This window comes from Epinephelus moara, chromosome 3 (genome assembly GCF_006386435.1).
Source record: "Epinephelus moara isolate mb chromosome 3, YSFRI_EMoa_1.0, whole genome shotgun sequence".
Lineage (NCBI taxonomy): Eukaryota > Metazoa > Chordata > Actinopteri > Perciformes > Serranidae > Epinephelus > Epinephelus moara.
This window is the reverse complement of record NC_065508.1, coordinates 28,722,158-28,737,250: the sequence shown is the minus strand read 5'-3', so window position 1 is coordinate 28,737,250 and position 15,093 is coordinate 28,722,158. Positions and strand designations below refer to the sequence as shown.

The window sequence follows — 15,093 nt, the reverse complement described above, 5'->3', positions numbered from 1 at the left end:
TCAAGAATAACCTTCCCAACACTGTGAATGACATATGGCTAAAGGTTTCCGGCCAGAAGTTGAGCTTGTTTGGGTCAGTGTTTACCCCCTTACTCTGATGGTTCGGCCCTAATACAGAATCCTAAAAGACATATTGCTATAGCTACCAATGCTGAGGCAGAGCCTTACTGTGAGAGAAATAAATTGGGTATGGTGTGAAGTAGATGGAGAAAAAAAAATGTCTTGCTGAAGCAAAGCAGTCCTTGATTAAGTCTGGAGTTGGTCAAAGGGACGTGACAGTCAAGGAGACAGACATCAGAATATTATACTGTGGGTGATGCTATACTGTCGGGTCTGTTGAGATCATGAAGCAGCTGTAGGAATTTCCCTTGAAACTACTGAATTGAATAAGTTGTCATACTAAAATGCTCATGGCCGAGAGGTAACGGCACAACTTTGTAGCAGCACAAGACTCCACAGCTCCAGCAATCAGTGAAAAGCAGTCAGTGATGACATCCTTCAGTCTGTGCTTTATATAAAAATCTATAATTACATGTAACAGCTTCAAATTTAAAACATAACCCTGCCGAGTCTCACTCTTTCCAACAACTTCGGGTTTCTAACAAAAACCCTAGAAATGTAATATTCATTACAACTAGCTGCAGCAATAAATTTAACCCCCACATTTTATTCTCTGCAAAGTCTTTGCTCTGAGTCTTGCCAAGACATGGAGTAATGCTATTTTTGGCTTATGCTCGCCTATGAAAGCACGCATTCAAGAAGCCGGCGCACGCAGACACACGCATGATATCAGTTGGAAGGTGTTCATCAGATTTTGCATCCTTTCCTTATCCTCTCTCATAATCCTCTCGAAATACATCTCTCTCTTGCTCTGTCTGCACCCCCCCCCCCCCCCCCCCCCTCTTTAAAATAAAGACACAACAGCAACCTGGCAAGTGGCAGTGGCAATTCAGCAGCCTGGCAAAGGACATGAATCACGAGAGGTTTCCAAGAAAGCCTTGAGCTGTCAAAGAATGGAGGCAGTCAGGCTGCTGAGATCTGCCTTCTCATTCAATTAAGGCAGCTGGGAAATATTAAACTGTGCAGTAACAGGTCCGATAACGTTGCACCGTTGCCTCTTCTTGTCTTGCTCGTGACTATTCTTTATTTAGTTTTTATTTGGTTGAAAACCCCCACAGTGTTTGCTTAATTTCAATGTGAAACCATTTTCCTTATTGCGTGTCGCTTGGTTGTCCTCTGCTTCACACTCTGTTGTAGGTAAATTAGATTTAATAAAATTTGAGATGATGTTTAATTGCGATAGATATAGCACGGTGTTGCATGGAGTGAACTGTTTTAGCTGCTTAATATACCACGAGGTTCACTATTAGCGTACCGTGTCAGATTAGAAAATAAATGGAGCCAGCTTGAAGCTTGACACACACCTGTTCCCAGCTGTAACCACACTTGAGCATTTGTCTGGCTGTCACCTACGCTGAATTTCAAATCTGCTATTCCAGCAGTGTCACACTCCTGATAGGATGTGATTCTCACACTTTTTTTTTTCTAAAGGTTGACATGTGACCCTGGTAAGCAGAAAACATCTTTACTCCTCCGCTTCTCTTTGACTTTGTACTCCCATGGTGATGCATCATATGAGGAAATTGACAAATGTGGAAGCACAGAGAACCAGGCTGCTTAATGTTGGTGCTGAACAGAGAAGATTGCTGCTTTGTTTAAAAAAAGCCTGCCTCGTACCTCACGTCTTTCTCCTTACTCACTCCTGTTAATGGTTACAAGTGTTGTGCAGCTAATAGGTTGCTTCCTCCCATTCAAGCTAACCGGCTGAATGAGCAAACATACTGCTGCTCCATATGTTCAGTATCTGGTGTCACTGGGTTCAAAAGCAGACCAGCCAGGGTAGGATGGACTCATACCGGACTTACACCAAACGACTTTCCCAGCAATTTCACCGCCGCAGACATAGGTGCACTCTCTCCATCACCAAACAAAAAGCAGCAAACTGGGTAGACAATGAACATGGAGTGGACTCTGGGCGGGCAAGAACATGGACAAATTTCAGTTCAATCAGAAGACACTCTGAGAGAAAAGAATATTTACATGTACACATAAGAAGGCCAGCTCAGACCAGGGTCCAACAACAACACAGCTGTGCTCCTTTGACTCTAATGCAGTCGTTTCAGATTTCCTTCATTGTCAGGCTGGTTTTGTGGATTTGGAGCTAAATGTTGTGCCTGGGGCACGTCGTGTATTAATGATACTCGTTACCTGGAGAGGTTGGAAAAAGATATACGTTTCTTCCCTGTTCCAAAACCAAAATCAAACCCTGAAAAGTGTAGGGTTAGCTAGCTAGCTACTGAAGATATAGCCTACTGAATGTATACACATGCTGCTTTTGCTTTTTAATGATTATAACAGTGAAACAAAGACCGACCCTGCTGTACAGGAACCAGTGAAGGGAAGCAGGGAAACTTTGCTGATATTCAACCAGCTGTGTGTCATCACAGTGTGTACAGATGAACGTTGTTTGTCTTCCCCTGGAGATATGATACGATACGATATACTTTATTGTCCCATAGGGAAATTTGTCTTGGACTCATATGCCCGTCTGACAGCAGAGGTCCAGGTGCTGGCAGTGGCACGGGGGCGAAGCCAAACACTGTTCATCTGCACAAACTGCGATGCCACACAGCTGGTTCAATATCTGCAAAGTTTCACTTTATATTCATTGTCTTCTGTGGCGATCAGCAGTGATGTGGTGGTTCACTTTTATACTGTGATCTGTAGCCTATAGTTCGGCTTTAGCTTGACAGAATCCAGAATGTAAAGTTTGTACGCAAAACAGTTTGTCTTTATAGATTATATTAATGCTGAATCAACAACAGCTCCATCGACATGTGACGCCTTTTATCTTGTGTTTCTGGAGTTAAGTGTTTTTGCGGACACGTAAGGAATTGTTAATATGTCCAATTTCGTAAAGGGAGTTTGGCATAAGGAACAGGATGTGGAATAACCTGAAACAGAATCCAGTTGTAGTCACGCAAATAGTGACCTTGCAAGATCCCCAGTCTTTGCAAAATCTGATTCTGTGTGACTAAAAACTCACTCGCAACTCACAGACTTCAGTCTTTAACAAGTCTTTTCAAGGTCTTCTACTGTAAGGTAGGCATTAGTTATATTCAGCTTTTGATGCTCAGACAGCTGGACCATCTACTCCAAAAGTTGTTAAATTCAAATAATTTCATAATAAAACAAAAATAACAAAAGTCGCTGCGACTCAAACTCCTTTTGTTTGCTGCTGTCCCCTTCAGATGGAGCTTCTGAGTCAAGTCGACTTGAATTTTCAAAAGAGAGAAGTAAGATAAGTTTGCAGTTCACTGGCAGATGACAGATGATTGTGAAAAATCCCTGTCAAGTTCCCAGAGCCCAAGATGACATCTTCAAATGCCTCATGTTTCTGTCCAAAACGGTCCAAAACATGTTGGACTCGCAGACAGAAAAGCTGCCGAGTTTTCAACTGCAAGAAGTTGGAACCAGAAAAAGTGTGTTCAGCCACAGTGCTGCCGTGCACAGACACCAGACCTGAAGCATTAGAATACGTTTTTGGTCACAGTTAAGTGTGTGAGGCGCAAATGAGACGTGAGCTGGCATGGACAGCTGTATTAATTAAAACTGAAAGTATCTGTTAGGTCAGACCTGTGAGACGGATGACTCAAAAACGTGGCTGACACATCCAGTCCTGCAGGGCCGTAGGATGATTGGAATCACTTCAACCCCCAGTTGAATCATCAGTCTGACTGACAAATGACAACTTTTTATTCTCCTGCATCCTTCATCCACCATATAAATGCAATCATCAACTTTCAATCTAATGAGCACGATGTAAAACTTCCTCTCTGAGCTTCTGTTTCTTACGGACCAAGTTGCGAGTTCAAACCGCACCACTCATCAGGATTTCGGCGAAGTATTCGATGTCTGGTCTTGTCTCAAAAACGGTTAAGTGTCTCAAAAAGTCAAAAGTTTGGATGCACTTGAAGCATCTTAAAAGACGACCGTTTTCCAAAGCAGAGCATCGGTTTTCAGATTGATGAATGAGCTTGTCCTACCTCATTTCATTACGATATAAAAATCTACTTGCAGAGACGAGAACTTGCTTGATATAGGTGATCCATCACAGTAAACAGCATGTCTTCTTTTGTTTTTGTCAACTTTGGGTTGAAGTTGTATGGTAATGCAGTTGAGAGCAGATAGGGTTTCGAAAACCGTAGCTGTTGGTGCATTCATGTGCTTGTCCAAAGGTAGGAAAAAAGCCAGCCACCCTTTTATACTTTAAATGGAGCTTCAGAGACATGCTGTACCCCGCTAAGTATAATTTTACTGTACTGTGCTTTGAAAAAACGTGTTTGTTTTCCAAGTATATCCTTGTCTTTACCTGCAGCAGGAGGCAAAAAACAGATGCAGTGTTTTGAAAGTCAAGACTCCTTTAATTAACACAATGGTCTGCTGAGCAGTTAAAAAGTATCCTCCTTACCTTGTGCCTATTCTCTCTAAAACCATCTGTCCTTTCTGAAGTTGTTAACTGTGACCTTAAGGAATGTCACAGGCCAGTATTTTAACTGTGGGGTATAAGCAGATTTCAGAGGATCAAGCAGTCACATGCTGGAGTGTTTTGAGGACATGAATCATACGCGGATGATTTTCATTTTTTTACGGATTGCCACAAATTGAAATAACTCGACTCATAATGGTCTAGTAATCATTCTTCTATGTCGTTTGAAGGACTTTCAGAGTGAATAGCACATTTAAAGAATGTTTCACCTCTTGTCCCCTGATTAGCCTACATTAATTACTCAGCCCTTAAAGGAGCAGTGTGTAGGATTCACAGGATTTAGTTGCATCGAGCAGTGAGGACTGCACACTGCAAACAGCTGAAACTTCTCCCATGTGCCAAGTGTGAACTCGTGACTAGAAATCCTTCTGCTCAGGAGGATTTTACCAGGAGCAGAGTGATCTGCAGAGGTCTCTTACTCCCCAAAACAAACGTGTTTTAAACCCGTATATCACTGAATAAAGCAGTTTCACATTACAAATCAGTGTTTTTCCAATGCAGTTTGGCACGTCACAGACAGGCTGCTAGCACAGCACCTGCTAATGTGTGTGCACCTCTTTCCTCTTAAAACTTTCTCTGAAAAAAGATCCAGGGTTGATACTTTAAGCCCTAGTTAAGGTTTCCTCAAGATATAATTGATTGCACCAAACATCCTTAAGTCGTCTCCCTAAGGTTTCCTTACAATGCTCACCTAAGCATTTATGGTTTTCTCCTTGTCTCGGTCCCTCTGCCCTGTGGTCGTCTTGTCTGTGTGTCACTGTCACCGTCATGGAGATCCCGTTTTGTCCCACCAAACTCGTTTGCTTCTTTGTCCAAATCAGATTCAGAATGTTCATTAAAACAGGAATTGTCGGAGTCTGAGACCATCAACATCTCCACGGCTTGTGCAACCGTAAACTTCTCTGTCGGCGCCAGCGTTTTCATGCAGTTTACAAGCTGCTATATTTCTGTAAACATCCTCTTCTGGTTTTCAGCGGATCTTCTTCTTTGTTTGTTTTTGGACATGGCTATACTGTTCTATTTCACAAGATGTGTAACAGGACCCCCTATCTTCTAACAGTGAAAACACGGATTGCTGGAAAATCTCATCAATGGCGGGGAAGTGTTAATGACTCATTCTAAATAACAGAAACATCACATGTCCTATTTTCAGGTGATAATACACTAAAGAAAACATACTTATTGTATTATATTCCATTTCTGCCAATATATCCCAGTAAATGCTGCATACTGGACCTTTAAAATATTTTTTCCCCAGCAATCCATTTAATTTCCGACAAACAAGATTCATGAAATTTAGTTTCCAAGCTGAAGATAAAACTTACATTTGGTGAAAAACACTCAACTCTGCCCACTGGATAAAGAAAACCGTATGCTTCAAGGAACTCGAGATTCATTACAACTTTTTAATGATAGCATTATACTCACCTAAGTAGCTCTTAAGACCTGGGAAAAGGGTGATTACCGCAAGAATGCCCGATGGGTTAACAAACACATCTTTCAGATGATCAGTCAGGCAGTAAGCACACTAACAGTTAGGCCAACTTATTGGGAAAATGTGTGGATTATAAAAGCAAACTCAACTGCAGTGTCCTGCCCTGGTGGCAAATTTGTGACACCTGTGCAAGAGATAACCTTGAATACTAATGAGCAATCAGGGCTTTAATTGCACCCTTACTTGTCAGCAAGTTTCTTTCTGTCCGCTGTGAGTCGAGCTAGCGAGAACAGCGAACATGCTGAAGGAAAGTCTGCCTTCCTCACAAGAACCAGCTGAGCTGTTCAGTACCATGCCTCTCAAACTTTCCCAGTAATTACCTTCACATGATTTTTTCTTTGTGATTCTTGTCTTGTCAATATTGCAGCTGGAATCCATTATTTAATATTCTCTGTTCTCTTTTTCTCCTCTCCTTTAGGTGAGTGTCAGTCAACAACGTGTGGATTATTCCAGTCAGCTGTGAACTCCTGCTGAGCCCCTCTGCATTGCCTTTTCCTTGCACATCGTTGTATGATTCTGCCATCAGGTTTGAAAAGATTGCCCCTATTCACTGTGATTCGCTGTGATTTTGATCAAAGAGAAAAAGGCAGTGTGCCCAGAGAGACGAGCTTCATGCAGTGGAGTGCCGTGGCGGTCTCTTCTCGGCAGCTCTGGTTGCTGTTGGCTTGAGACATATTGAGATAAAAGTAAATGTCACTGGCAACTGAGGGCTTTGGTCTTTGTCTGACGTTCATGGTGTTCATTGTCTCGGCTTGACTTGATCTCTGTTGACTCTCTTAGCTTCCAGGGAAACGAACGGCTACTGTATTTAGGAAACCTTTATTTGTTTTTGGGGTTTTTTTTGGAGTACTTGTTATTCAGTGGTGTGCTCTCCAGCTTCTAGTGTTTGCTGCAGAATGTGGGCTGTTTACTGATTACTGCTGACTGGAAATGAAAAGTAATCACTCGCTGAGTATTCTTTTCTTAGCAAGTCCTCACATTAATTCTGAGGACACTGGAGTGTTTATGTTTTGTTTGTTTAAGCAGCTTTCTGGAGTGCCGTTGCAAGAAAATCTCTGACCTTCTTCAAATGTTTCAATGAACGATGACGAATTGCGTGTGAGCAGAATGAGCGCTGTTGTGACAAGTGAGTCTTTATCCAGGGGAGGGGGGTTAGGGTTAAACCAACATATTGTATTGCAAAAGTCATATCGTCATCTGCCTCACACTTGAGTTCGGATCCACGAGCCAGCCCTAGGATAAGAGATAGCAATACAGACTGAACATAATGTAAGCAGAGTTGCAGAATACAATCAATGTAGCCGATAGGGATTTTATACACTTAAACAACTTGTAATGTTATCGCTGGATCATGTTATGTACACTATACCAACACCATCTCCTCATAGAATCTTAATGTTGCATGATTCAACTCCAGCAACACTTGTAATATAAACTTTTTGAGAACAGCACGGTTCAGCTTGTGGCCTTCATCAGGGTCATCCAGTGTCATCAGGCTGACTGTAATGTAGGCATTTAAAGTTTGGAAATTTGTGAAAGTAATATCAGTGATGTGGAAAACTTGTGCTTGTTTATATCTTCATTTTAATGAATAACATAAATTTGATGATATCGGAGAAGCCTTTGGCACACGTATGTACAGCGCATATACAGAACTTATCAGCCTTATACAGTGTCTGACCTACGCAGAGGTGATATAGTACTGCAGATCTATACTCAAGTAAAAGTACAATTTATCCAATAAAAAAACAAGTACCCCCTCCCCTCATGACAATGGCACGCACCCACTCCAGCAGGACAATGCACCATGCCACATGAACATGACCAATAGCTCAAGGTGTCAACATTGAGCTATTGGTCATGTTTCCCGATTTGGATCTTTCCCAGATCCAAATTTGATCGAGTATCCATGGGACGAGCTGGTATCCCACCTCACAACCCACAGGACTCAAAGGATCTGCTGCCAATGCCCTGGTGTCAGACACCACAGAACACCCCAGTGTGCCCATGCCTTGACAGGTCAGAGCCAAGTCCGATCCAAAGAGGCCCCAACTTGGATCAGGGGTACCTCTAGGGTACCGGCACGGCCCACCAATTCCCGATCAGATTCAGATCTGGGGAACTTTAAGGGCAGATCGACACCTTGAGCTCTTTCTAATGTTCCTCGGGCCATTCCTGAACAGTTTTTGTATGGTGGCACGGTGTATTGTCCTGCTGGCCAAAGCTAGGGTTGCAACAGTATGAGATTTTCACAGAATGGGAACCATCTCAGAAAATATTGCGGTTTCGTGGTATCATGGGGTACGTCCCAAGTCCCTTAAAATTACTGCTAACCACCTAACCTAGCCACCTTACCTAACTGTTTAGTCCCTCCCACTTAGGAAAACATTTAAGGAGTCAGGAGTTAGGAGTGAGGAGCGAGGATTGCTGATAAGAGACATGAGACGGCCTTACTCTGAAGCGTCACGTAATGCGACGTCCTATTCTGGTGACGGCGGCACCTATGGGCGGCCTATGACCTACCTACAGCCTATTAAACATTATTCCACTCACATGACATGCAGGACAATTAATGATGGGCAAATGTGTTTGTGTATGTGTGTGTGCGTGGTGTTATATCACTCGAGCAGCTGCACATTTAACAGCCACGCATCACAGACAGTCCGCTGAACACCGCAACGGGTTGTGAATGAAATAAACTTAATTGCAACATGACAGTCTTGCACGAAATATCATTAACGTTACTCTTTGTAGTCACGTAGGCATGTGAATTACAGCATTTCATTGCAAAGAATGCATGTAACAGTTACACTTGCGCTATTTCTCCGCCATCTCGTTCAAATGAGACAGACGAAGGGGGCGGGTATTTATACGTCATGGCCTCAAGCTGAAAAAGACTTCCTGTTAGGAACCTCTCGTGTTACCTTAATCATCGCACCTAACAGATCCCTCCTAACGCCTAACGCTAACTCCTTACTGGCAGGAATAAGAGACATGAGACGGCCTTAAAGATGGCGGAGCTCCAACGACTTCCGGTTCAAGTAAGGAGTTAGGAGTTAGCAGTATAAAATAAGAGACTTGGGACGTACCCATGGTATCAAAGAATTTAATTATCAGCAAGAATGACCCTTACAGGAATGAAAATGGAAGGGTTCTTGTCATTGGTAGAACAAACATTTTATTACTTAAACTGAAACTTGGACTTAATGGAAGTTTTCCTTTGAAAGTAACTAAATTAAAATGGAGATTCAATGTCCATGGCTTGGCCCTGAATGGTGGTTGGGTGGGTAGAGCATGCTGAGTGGCATTCACATAAATGCCAGGACCCAAGGATTTCCAGCAGAACATTGCATTGTAACAAAATGATCTCTTACTTCACTTCACCCACCAGTGGTTTTTAAATTTTGGCTGATCGGTGTATTGAGGATTTGTTATTGTCATTCCAGCCGTGCAAGTACATGAGAAGAACATGAAACATCAAAGCACTTTTATTCAAACTACAGTTGTCATTTCATGATGAGCTCCCTTGCTACATATCATAAACACTCTCTGCTTCCATTTATCTGTGTGTGTATCCATATTAGTATGACCGAATAGTAATTAGTAAATAACAAAGATGCATGTGCTTCCTCTACAATTATAAGACATGTGTTTACACTACAGGTTCCTCAATTTAATACATGATGCTTGATTACATTTTGGATCACCTTGCTACATAAATTAGTATATTAATGAGGGAAATGGCAGGAGATTAGCAGCTTAACTGCTCCTTGTCAGAGGTATTAAATTAATGTTACATGATTTGGGAGATAAATTAAGTGATTTTATTTAAACTGGAGGAAAAAAGTAAACATAGCAAACCCTAAGTATGATGGACCACAGTGACACACAGCATTTAATAAGCACAGTATTTTAATATGTAAAGTCAGTAGGTAAAGTAGGTAAAGTCAGTTTTTTTAGTCTGTCCATAACAGAGAAGCATCCAGAGCAACATTAAAGGATTACAGAGTAATCCAAAACTTTTGTTGACCTCCTTACCTATAGACCCTTTTACTGTGCATAAACAGTATGTTTATTGGTGGGCGGGGCTTAGCTGGAGGCAAAACAACTCTCCACAGACATTAGCTAGTGCTAGCTAGCAAGTTCTATTGGCTTGTTTTAGACAAAAGAGGGAGATGATGAGAGTGATGCGTTCGGAAATATTCAGTTCACTCTGGCACAAACTGGATCATTCATAAATGTTGGGTGCTGTCTTACCATTCAGTTATCCAGAGCACTGCACTCTCAGAGTGGCAGAGCGCACTCTTGACACTGTAGGGAGACGGAGCAGCAGAGCACCGAGCAGAGTGAACGTGCGATTAACTTGACCGTTCGTTAATTCATGTAGAAATATAACGCTCTGTTTCTTCGACCAGCAGGGCTCTCATTTAAGACTAAATTTACGAACACACCATGTCTGGTCACTCACTCTCCGGGACTGCGAGTGTTACTTGAATAAGTAAACACTGACCAACAAGACCAGACTGGCCGACCCGTATGCTCTCACTCAGTGGATGGATGATGTCACAGGAAGGCAATCTTACAAAGGAGGACGACACTTGAACAGTTTCCTCCGGTTTGTTTTGCTATGGAAGCTAACGTTAGCTAATGTGCTAAAAAGTTAGCGTTCCAGAGAAATTCAATATTCCTCTTAATCCCTCCCCAGTTTCTGATGAGGTGGACATGATAACCCTTAATACACATAACGTTATTCATCCCTTCAACAGGAAATACTTTTTCCCTAACCTGACATGAAGTGTGCGCTGCACATTGGAGCATTTTTGATGATCGCCTCCGTCCAGTCCTTTCCTCTTATCACATTTAACCATAGTTGTTTAATACACTGGATTTTTTAATACACTGGATTTTTCACAGTTGCCATGACTCCTTCTATTCTGGCTTCCAATAACACAAGACCACATTTTAAGACTCCTATGTAGCCTACAGCCCTGTGGTGGAGAGTGGTGTTTTGCCTCCAGCTAATAAACGTTATAGTGACGTCGACCATAAAGAGGTCTATAGGTGCTGATGTTTCAACCTATAAATAACAAAAAATATATTTTTGAAACCTCTATGCTATGGGCTAATCTGTGAGTATTCATACCCACCAGAGGATAAACCCTGTATATTAATGACCTCTGTGTTTTCTTCTAGCACCAGCCCCAGGGCAAACGTAACACTTTCAGACAAATGCTTGTATCATTCTATGAGTGACATAAAACATCAGTATATATTTTGTCCCTTCCAACACTTTCACATTACTGGGGTTCAGTAAATGTTGCAGCCTCTCAGAGCTACTATAAGAGCCTTAAACTTTTAGTCTAATTGCTTTTAAATCTCACAAACATTTGCCATCAACAGATGTAATTTAGTTGAGGAAGCTTTTTGTAAGAAGCCTCTGTGAAATATTGATAGCAGGATTTGCAGACGCAATTCTGTAACAATAAAATGTGATGTATTGGTATAATATGTTTTTTTTACTCGGCCCTTGTGGCTAAGACCAATCTCTCCAGCAACACTGGCACACACGCACATACACACATGTATGCACACACTCCAGTGGTCATTAAAAGCTCACGTCACCAGGGGCATATCCCTGGCAGCACCTGCCAAGGCCATTATCTGCCACCCTGTCCTAGACGAACGCTTTGGCATACATCTGAGCAATTAGGCCAGATTATTGGCAACCTTCCTTGGCCTTGCCCCATTATCAAGACCACTAATTACTAGCAGTGTTCAGCGCTTTCTCTCCCTCTCACTCGCTCTGGTACAGGCAGGGGTGGAACAGTGGAAAAAGAGAGGGGAAAAAACAGAGAGACAAAAAAGAACGTAGGTGAATGACCAAAGGTGTGGGGTTTCACGCAAGGGGATGTGGCAGCTCGCTGACACCTTCCATTTGAGACACCTTTACGTTAAGTGTGTGTGAGGTCCCCATGGGAAATATTTTGTCAGAAGAATCAGTATCCTGGTGTCATCAGCAGAGTGATTGAAGTCTTTTTGAGGCGTAATGATGGCTGTGGACTCGTGGTGGCGAGGTGCTGGCTTGTCTGTAGGTTTCGGCAGAGTGGAAAATCATGCCTGCAGGGCAATTGCAGCTTTAATGGAGAATGGCACACAAACGAGGCACATATGGACACCGGCGTGCACGCTCAGATGGACTCACCCCCATATGTGCACAAACAGAGAGACACATGCGGGCAGTATATAAGTGTCCATAATGTCCATGGCCGTCAGTGCATTAGGGCGAGATTTTACACTGATGGGCAAAATATGGTTTTGCTCTGTTTTAAATAAAATAAAAAAGAGTCAGTGGTCAGTATCTACAGACTGATCGTGTCTGTCCACATAACACACATTTTTATATGGAGGGCTGCTTCATAAAAGCCCCCTCCAAAAGCACTACAGTTACTGGCAACATATTTAGTATTCCAAAAAGATCTTTTGTTTTAGTTGCTTAATTTGTAGCTAGCCTACCATTAGCATTAACCCTTAAGATGGACAGGCATTTTTTGCATGATTGTGTTTAAATCAATCTAAAATAAGAACCATGATAGCTAGAGGAGTCTTTCATTTTTTTTGTGCCAGAAAGCCAAGGCTTCTGTTTCCCCGTCATCATCTTGTGACCTTATGATACCTTATCTTATGTGCCATGCAAACATGGTATTTCACTTTAATTATACTGGCATTTCCCCATATTGGCCGTGGGACATCATTGTTTGCATAATCCTGTGTACATATAGATCTAAAATTAAAAAAAAACAAACATAATAGCTACATTTTTTCATTTTGCAGCAGAAAGCTAAGGCTTCTGTCTTCCCTGTCATCATGTCATGACCTTATGTTACCTTATCTTATAGAGGTGCAAACTTAGTATTTTGCGGGAATTATGCCAGACATTCCTCGTAATGGCCTTGGGGATCGTTTCGATCAAAAAATAAAATACATATCAGCTAGAAAATGTATTCATTTTTGCGTCAGAAAGCTAAGGCTTTTGTCTTCCATGTCATCATGTTGTATGCTCGCAATGAAGTCGCTGCACCACATTGCGTGTGGTGCAAAAACAGTTTTGCACCACACGCAATGTGGTGTTGGAGGAACTCCTTTTCACTCTGCTCATAAACAGTAGCATTTCTCAAAAACTAAATAATGTACACAGATCAAATAACTTACGAGGTGTTGAAATCTATTTTGTTTATGTTTCTACATGTAGAAATCTTTTGGATCAATATGTTTTCTGATTTTATTTTGTAGAATCTAATGGAAGACATCCCATTTTTGTATTTTGTCTTTTTGTCAGTTATTATGATTTATTGACTTTCTTACTCTTTTAGCGAAGGTTGTACAGATTTTAGGGATATGAAGCATTTGACAATGCTCCAAAAATGCTCTACTGCAGAGTTCAGAGGGTTAGTAACAGGCTATATTAAGGCCCAATCCCAATGCCCCCCCTTGTCCACTACCCCTTGGCCCTACCCCTTGGCCCTTGTCCACTACCCCTTGGCCCTACCCCTAGCCCTTGCCCACTACCCCTTGGCCCTTGAAATGAAGCAACGAGGCGTAGGGGTTGAAATCTTTCCCTAGGAACTGGGACACCACTCACTACATCACTGCGTCGGTTACGTTCATGCATATGTAACTATTTTAATCAGGAAGCTGCGAGCCTTCTACATTTCCAACCGGCATCTACAATGGAGTCTCTGGTTGAGTTCGTCCTACCTATCGCGTTTGCTGTATTCATCATGCTTCGTTTGACGAACGACAGGGGACTTCTTCTAGCTAGCTAGATAGCTAGCTAACCAGCTAACATTACGAGGTAGCATAGTTATACTAGCTGGTGTGTTATCGTAATGTGAAACATCCGACAATTTTGCAGAACAGGACAGATGACAGACGCCAGATAGTGCGAGCTAGCTAGCTAGCTAGCTAACAAGCAACCTGACGACGGCAAGGTTAGCTATGTATGAACTTTTCTCCCCGTCTCTTGCTCGGTGGTAGCCATGGTGACATCTACCCCTCGCTGGCAAGTCAGCATCTGAAATCCCTCGCTCCGAAGGGCTAGTTTCATACCCACTTCCCTTCGTTATGCCCCCTACCCCTACACGCAAAAAGGAATTGGGACACCCTAAGTTATTATACCTTGCTACATTTTACAATGTGTTGCCTGTGTTTTTCGTCTTTGGTGTTTTAGGCCAGATCACCTTTAAAAATTAGATCTGAATCTCTCACCTGATTGAATGCAAATATCTACAGTCTTCTGCCCTCTTTGCCCTGGTGTTGTTACAGCCATCCCTGGGGTGGCCAGGGCTTCTTCTTCACCCCCAAAGTTCTCGGTCTTGTGAAAATTGATGTTCATTAAAGTCAGTTAAAGATTGATTTTTATCTTTGCTTTTAATTCACCAGCCTCACTTAGACACATTGAGTGAACCACATCAAACACTGATTTTGAATCAGGTGTTTCTACTGGAAGCCTGGATTAGTTGGTGTAAAGTTACAGTTTAACATTTTATCGGATGGAGAAGTTAAACAATTACAGTAAATGCTTTATATATATTATATACATCATTTGGCTAATTGATGTCTGTATGTGTCAACAGTTAGAGTTTCTTTACATTCTGCAGCCAAGGTTTGAATAGCTAAATACTATTTTGCCTTAAAGGTTCAGTTTCAAGGATTTAGGAGGATATATTGGAAGAAATAGAACATGATATAGTAAGTATTTTTTCAGTGTATAACCACCTGAAAAATCAGTGTTTTGATTACCTTAGAATGAGCTGTTTATATAAACATAGGGAGCGGATCATTGTCTACGAATTTTGCTGTTTCACTGCCATGTTTCTTCAGTCGCCCAGGACGGACAAACCAAACACTGGCTCTAGATAGGGCCATTTGCGTTTTTTTGTTTTGTTTGTTTTTTTCAATGTGAAACTGCTTTATTAGTGTTTTTAATGGT

At 41.9% G+C, this 15,093-nt stretch overlaps 1 protein-coding gene across 6 annotated transcripts in view; it reads left to right on the top strand.

Moving 5' to 3' along the window:
- The window catches only part of cadm1a (cell adhesion molecule 1a), a 599,487-nt gene that overhangs the window by 293,094 nt on the left and 291,300 nt on the right, over window positions 1-15,093 (top strand). The window contains exon 1 of one of the 6 annotated variants that reach the window (XM_050040231.1): window positions 6,600-6,630. The exons of the other annotated variants lie outside the window; for them this stretch is intronic. Within the exon in view, the coding sequence (XP_049896188.1) occupies window positions 6,615-6,630 (16 nt within the window). The 5' untranslated portion in view covers window positions 6,600-6,614. Of the gene's footprint in view, window positions 1-6,599; window positions 6,631-15,093 lie in introns of those variants that run through there. 6 annotated transcript variants of the gene reach the window in all.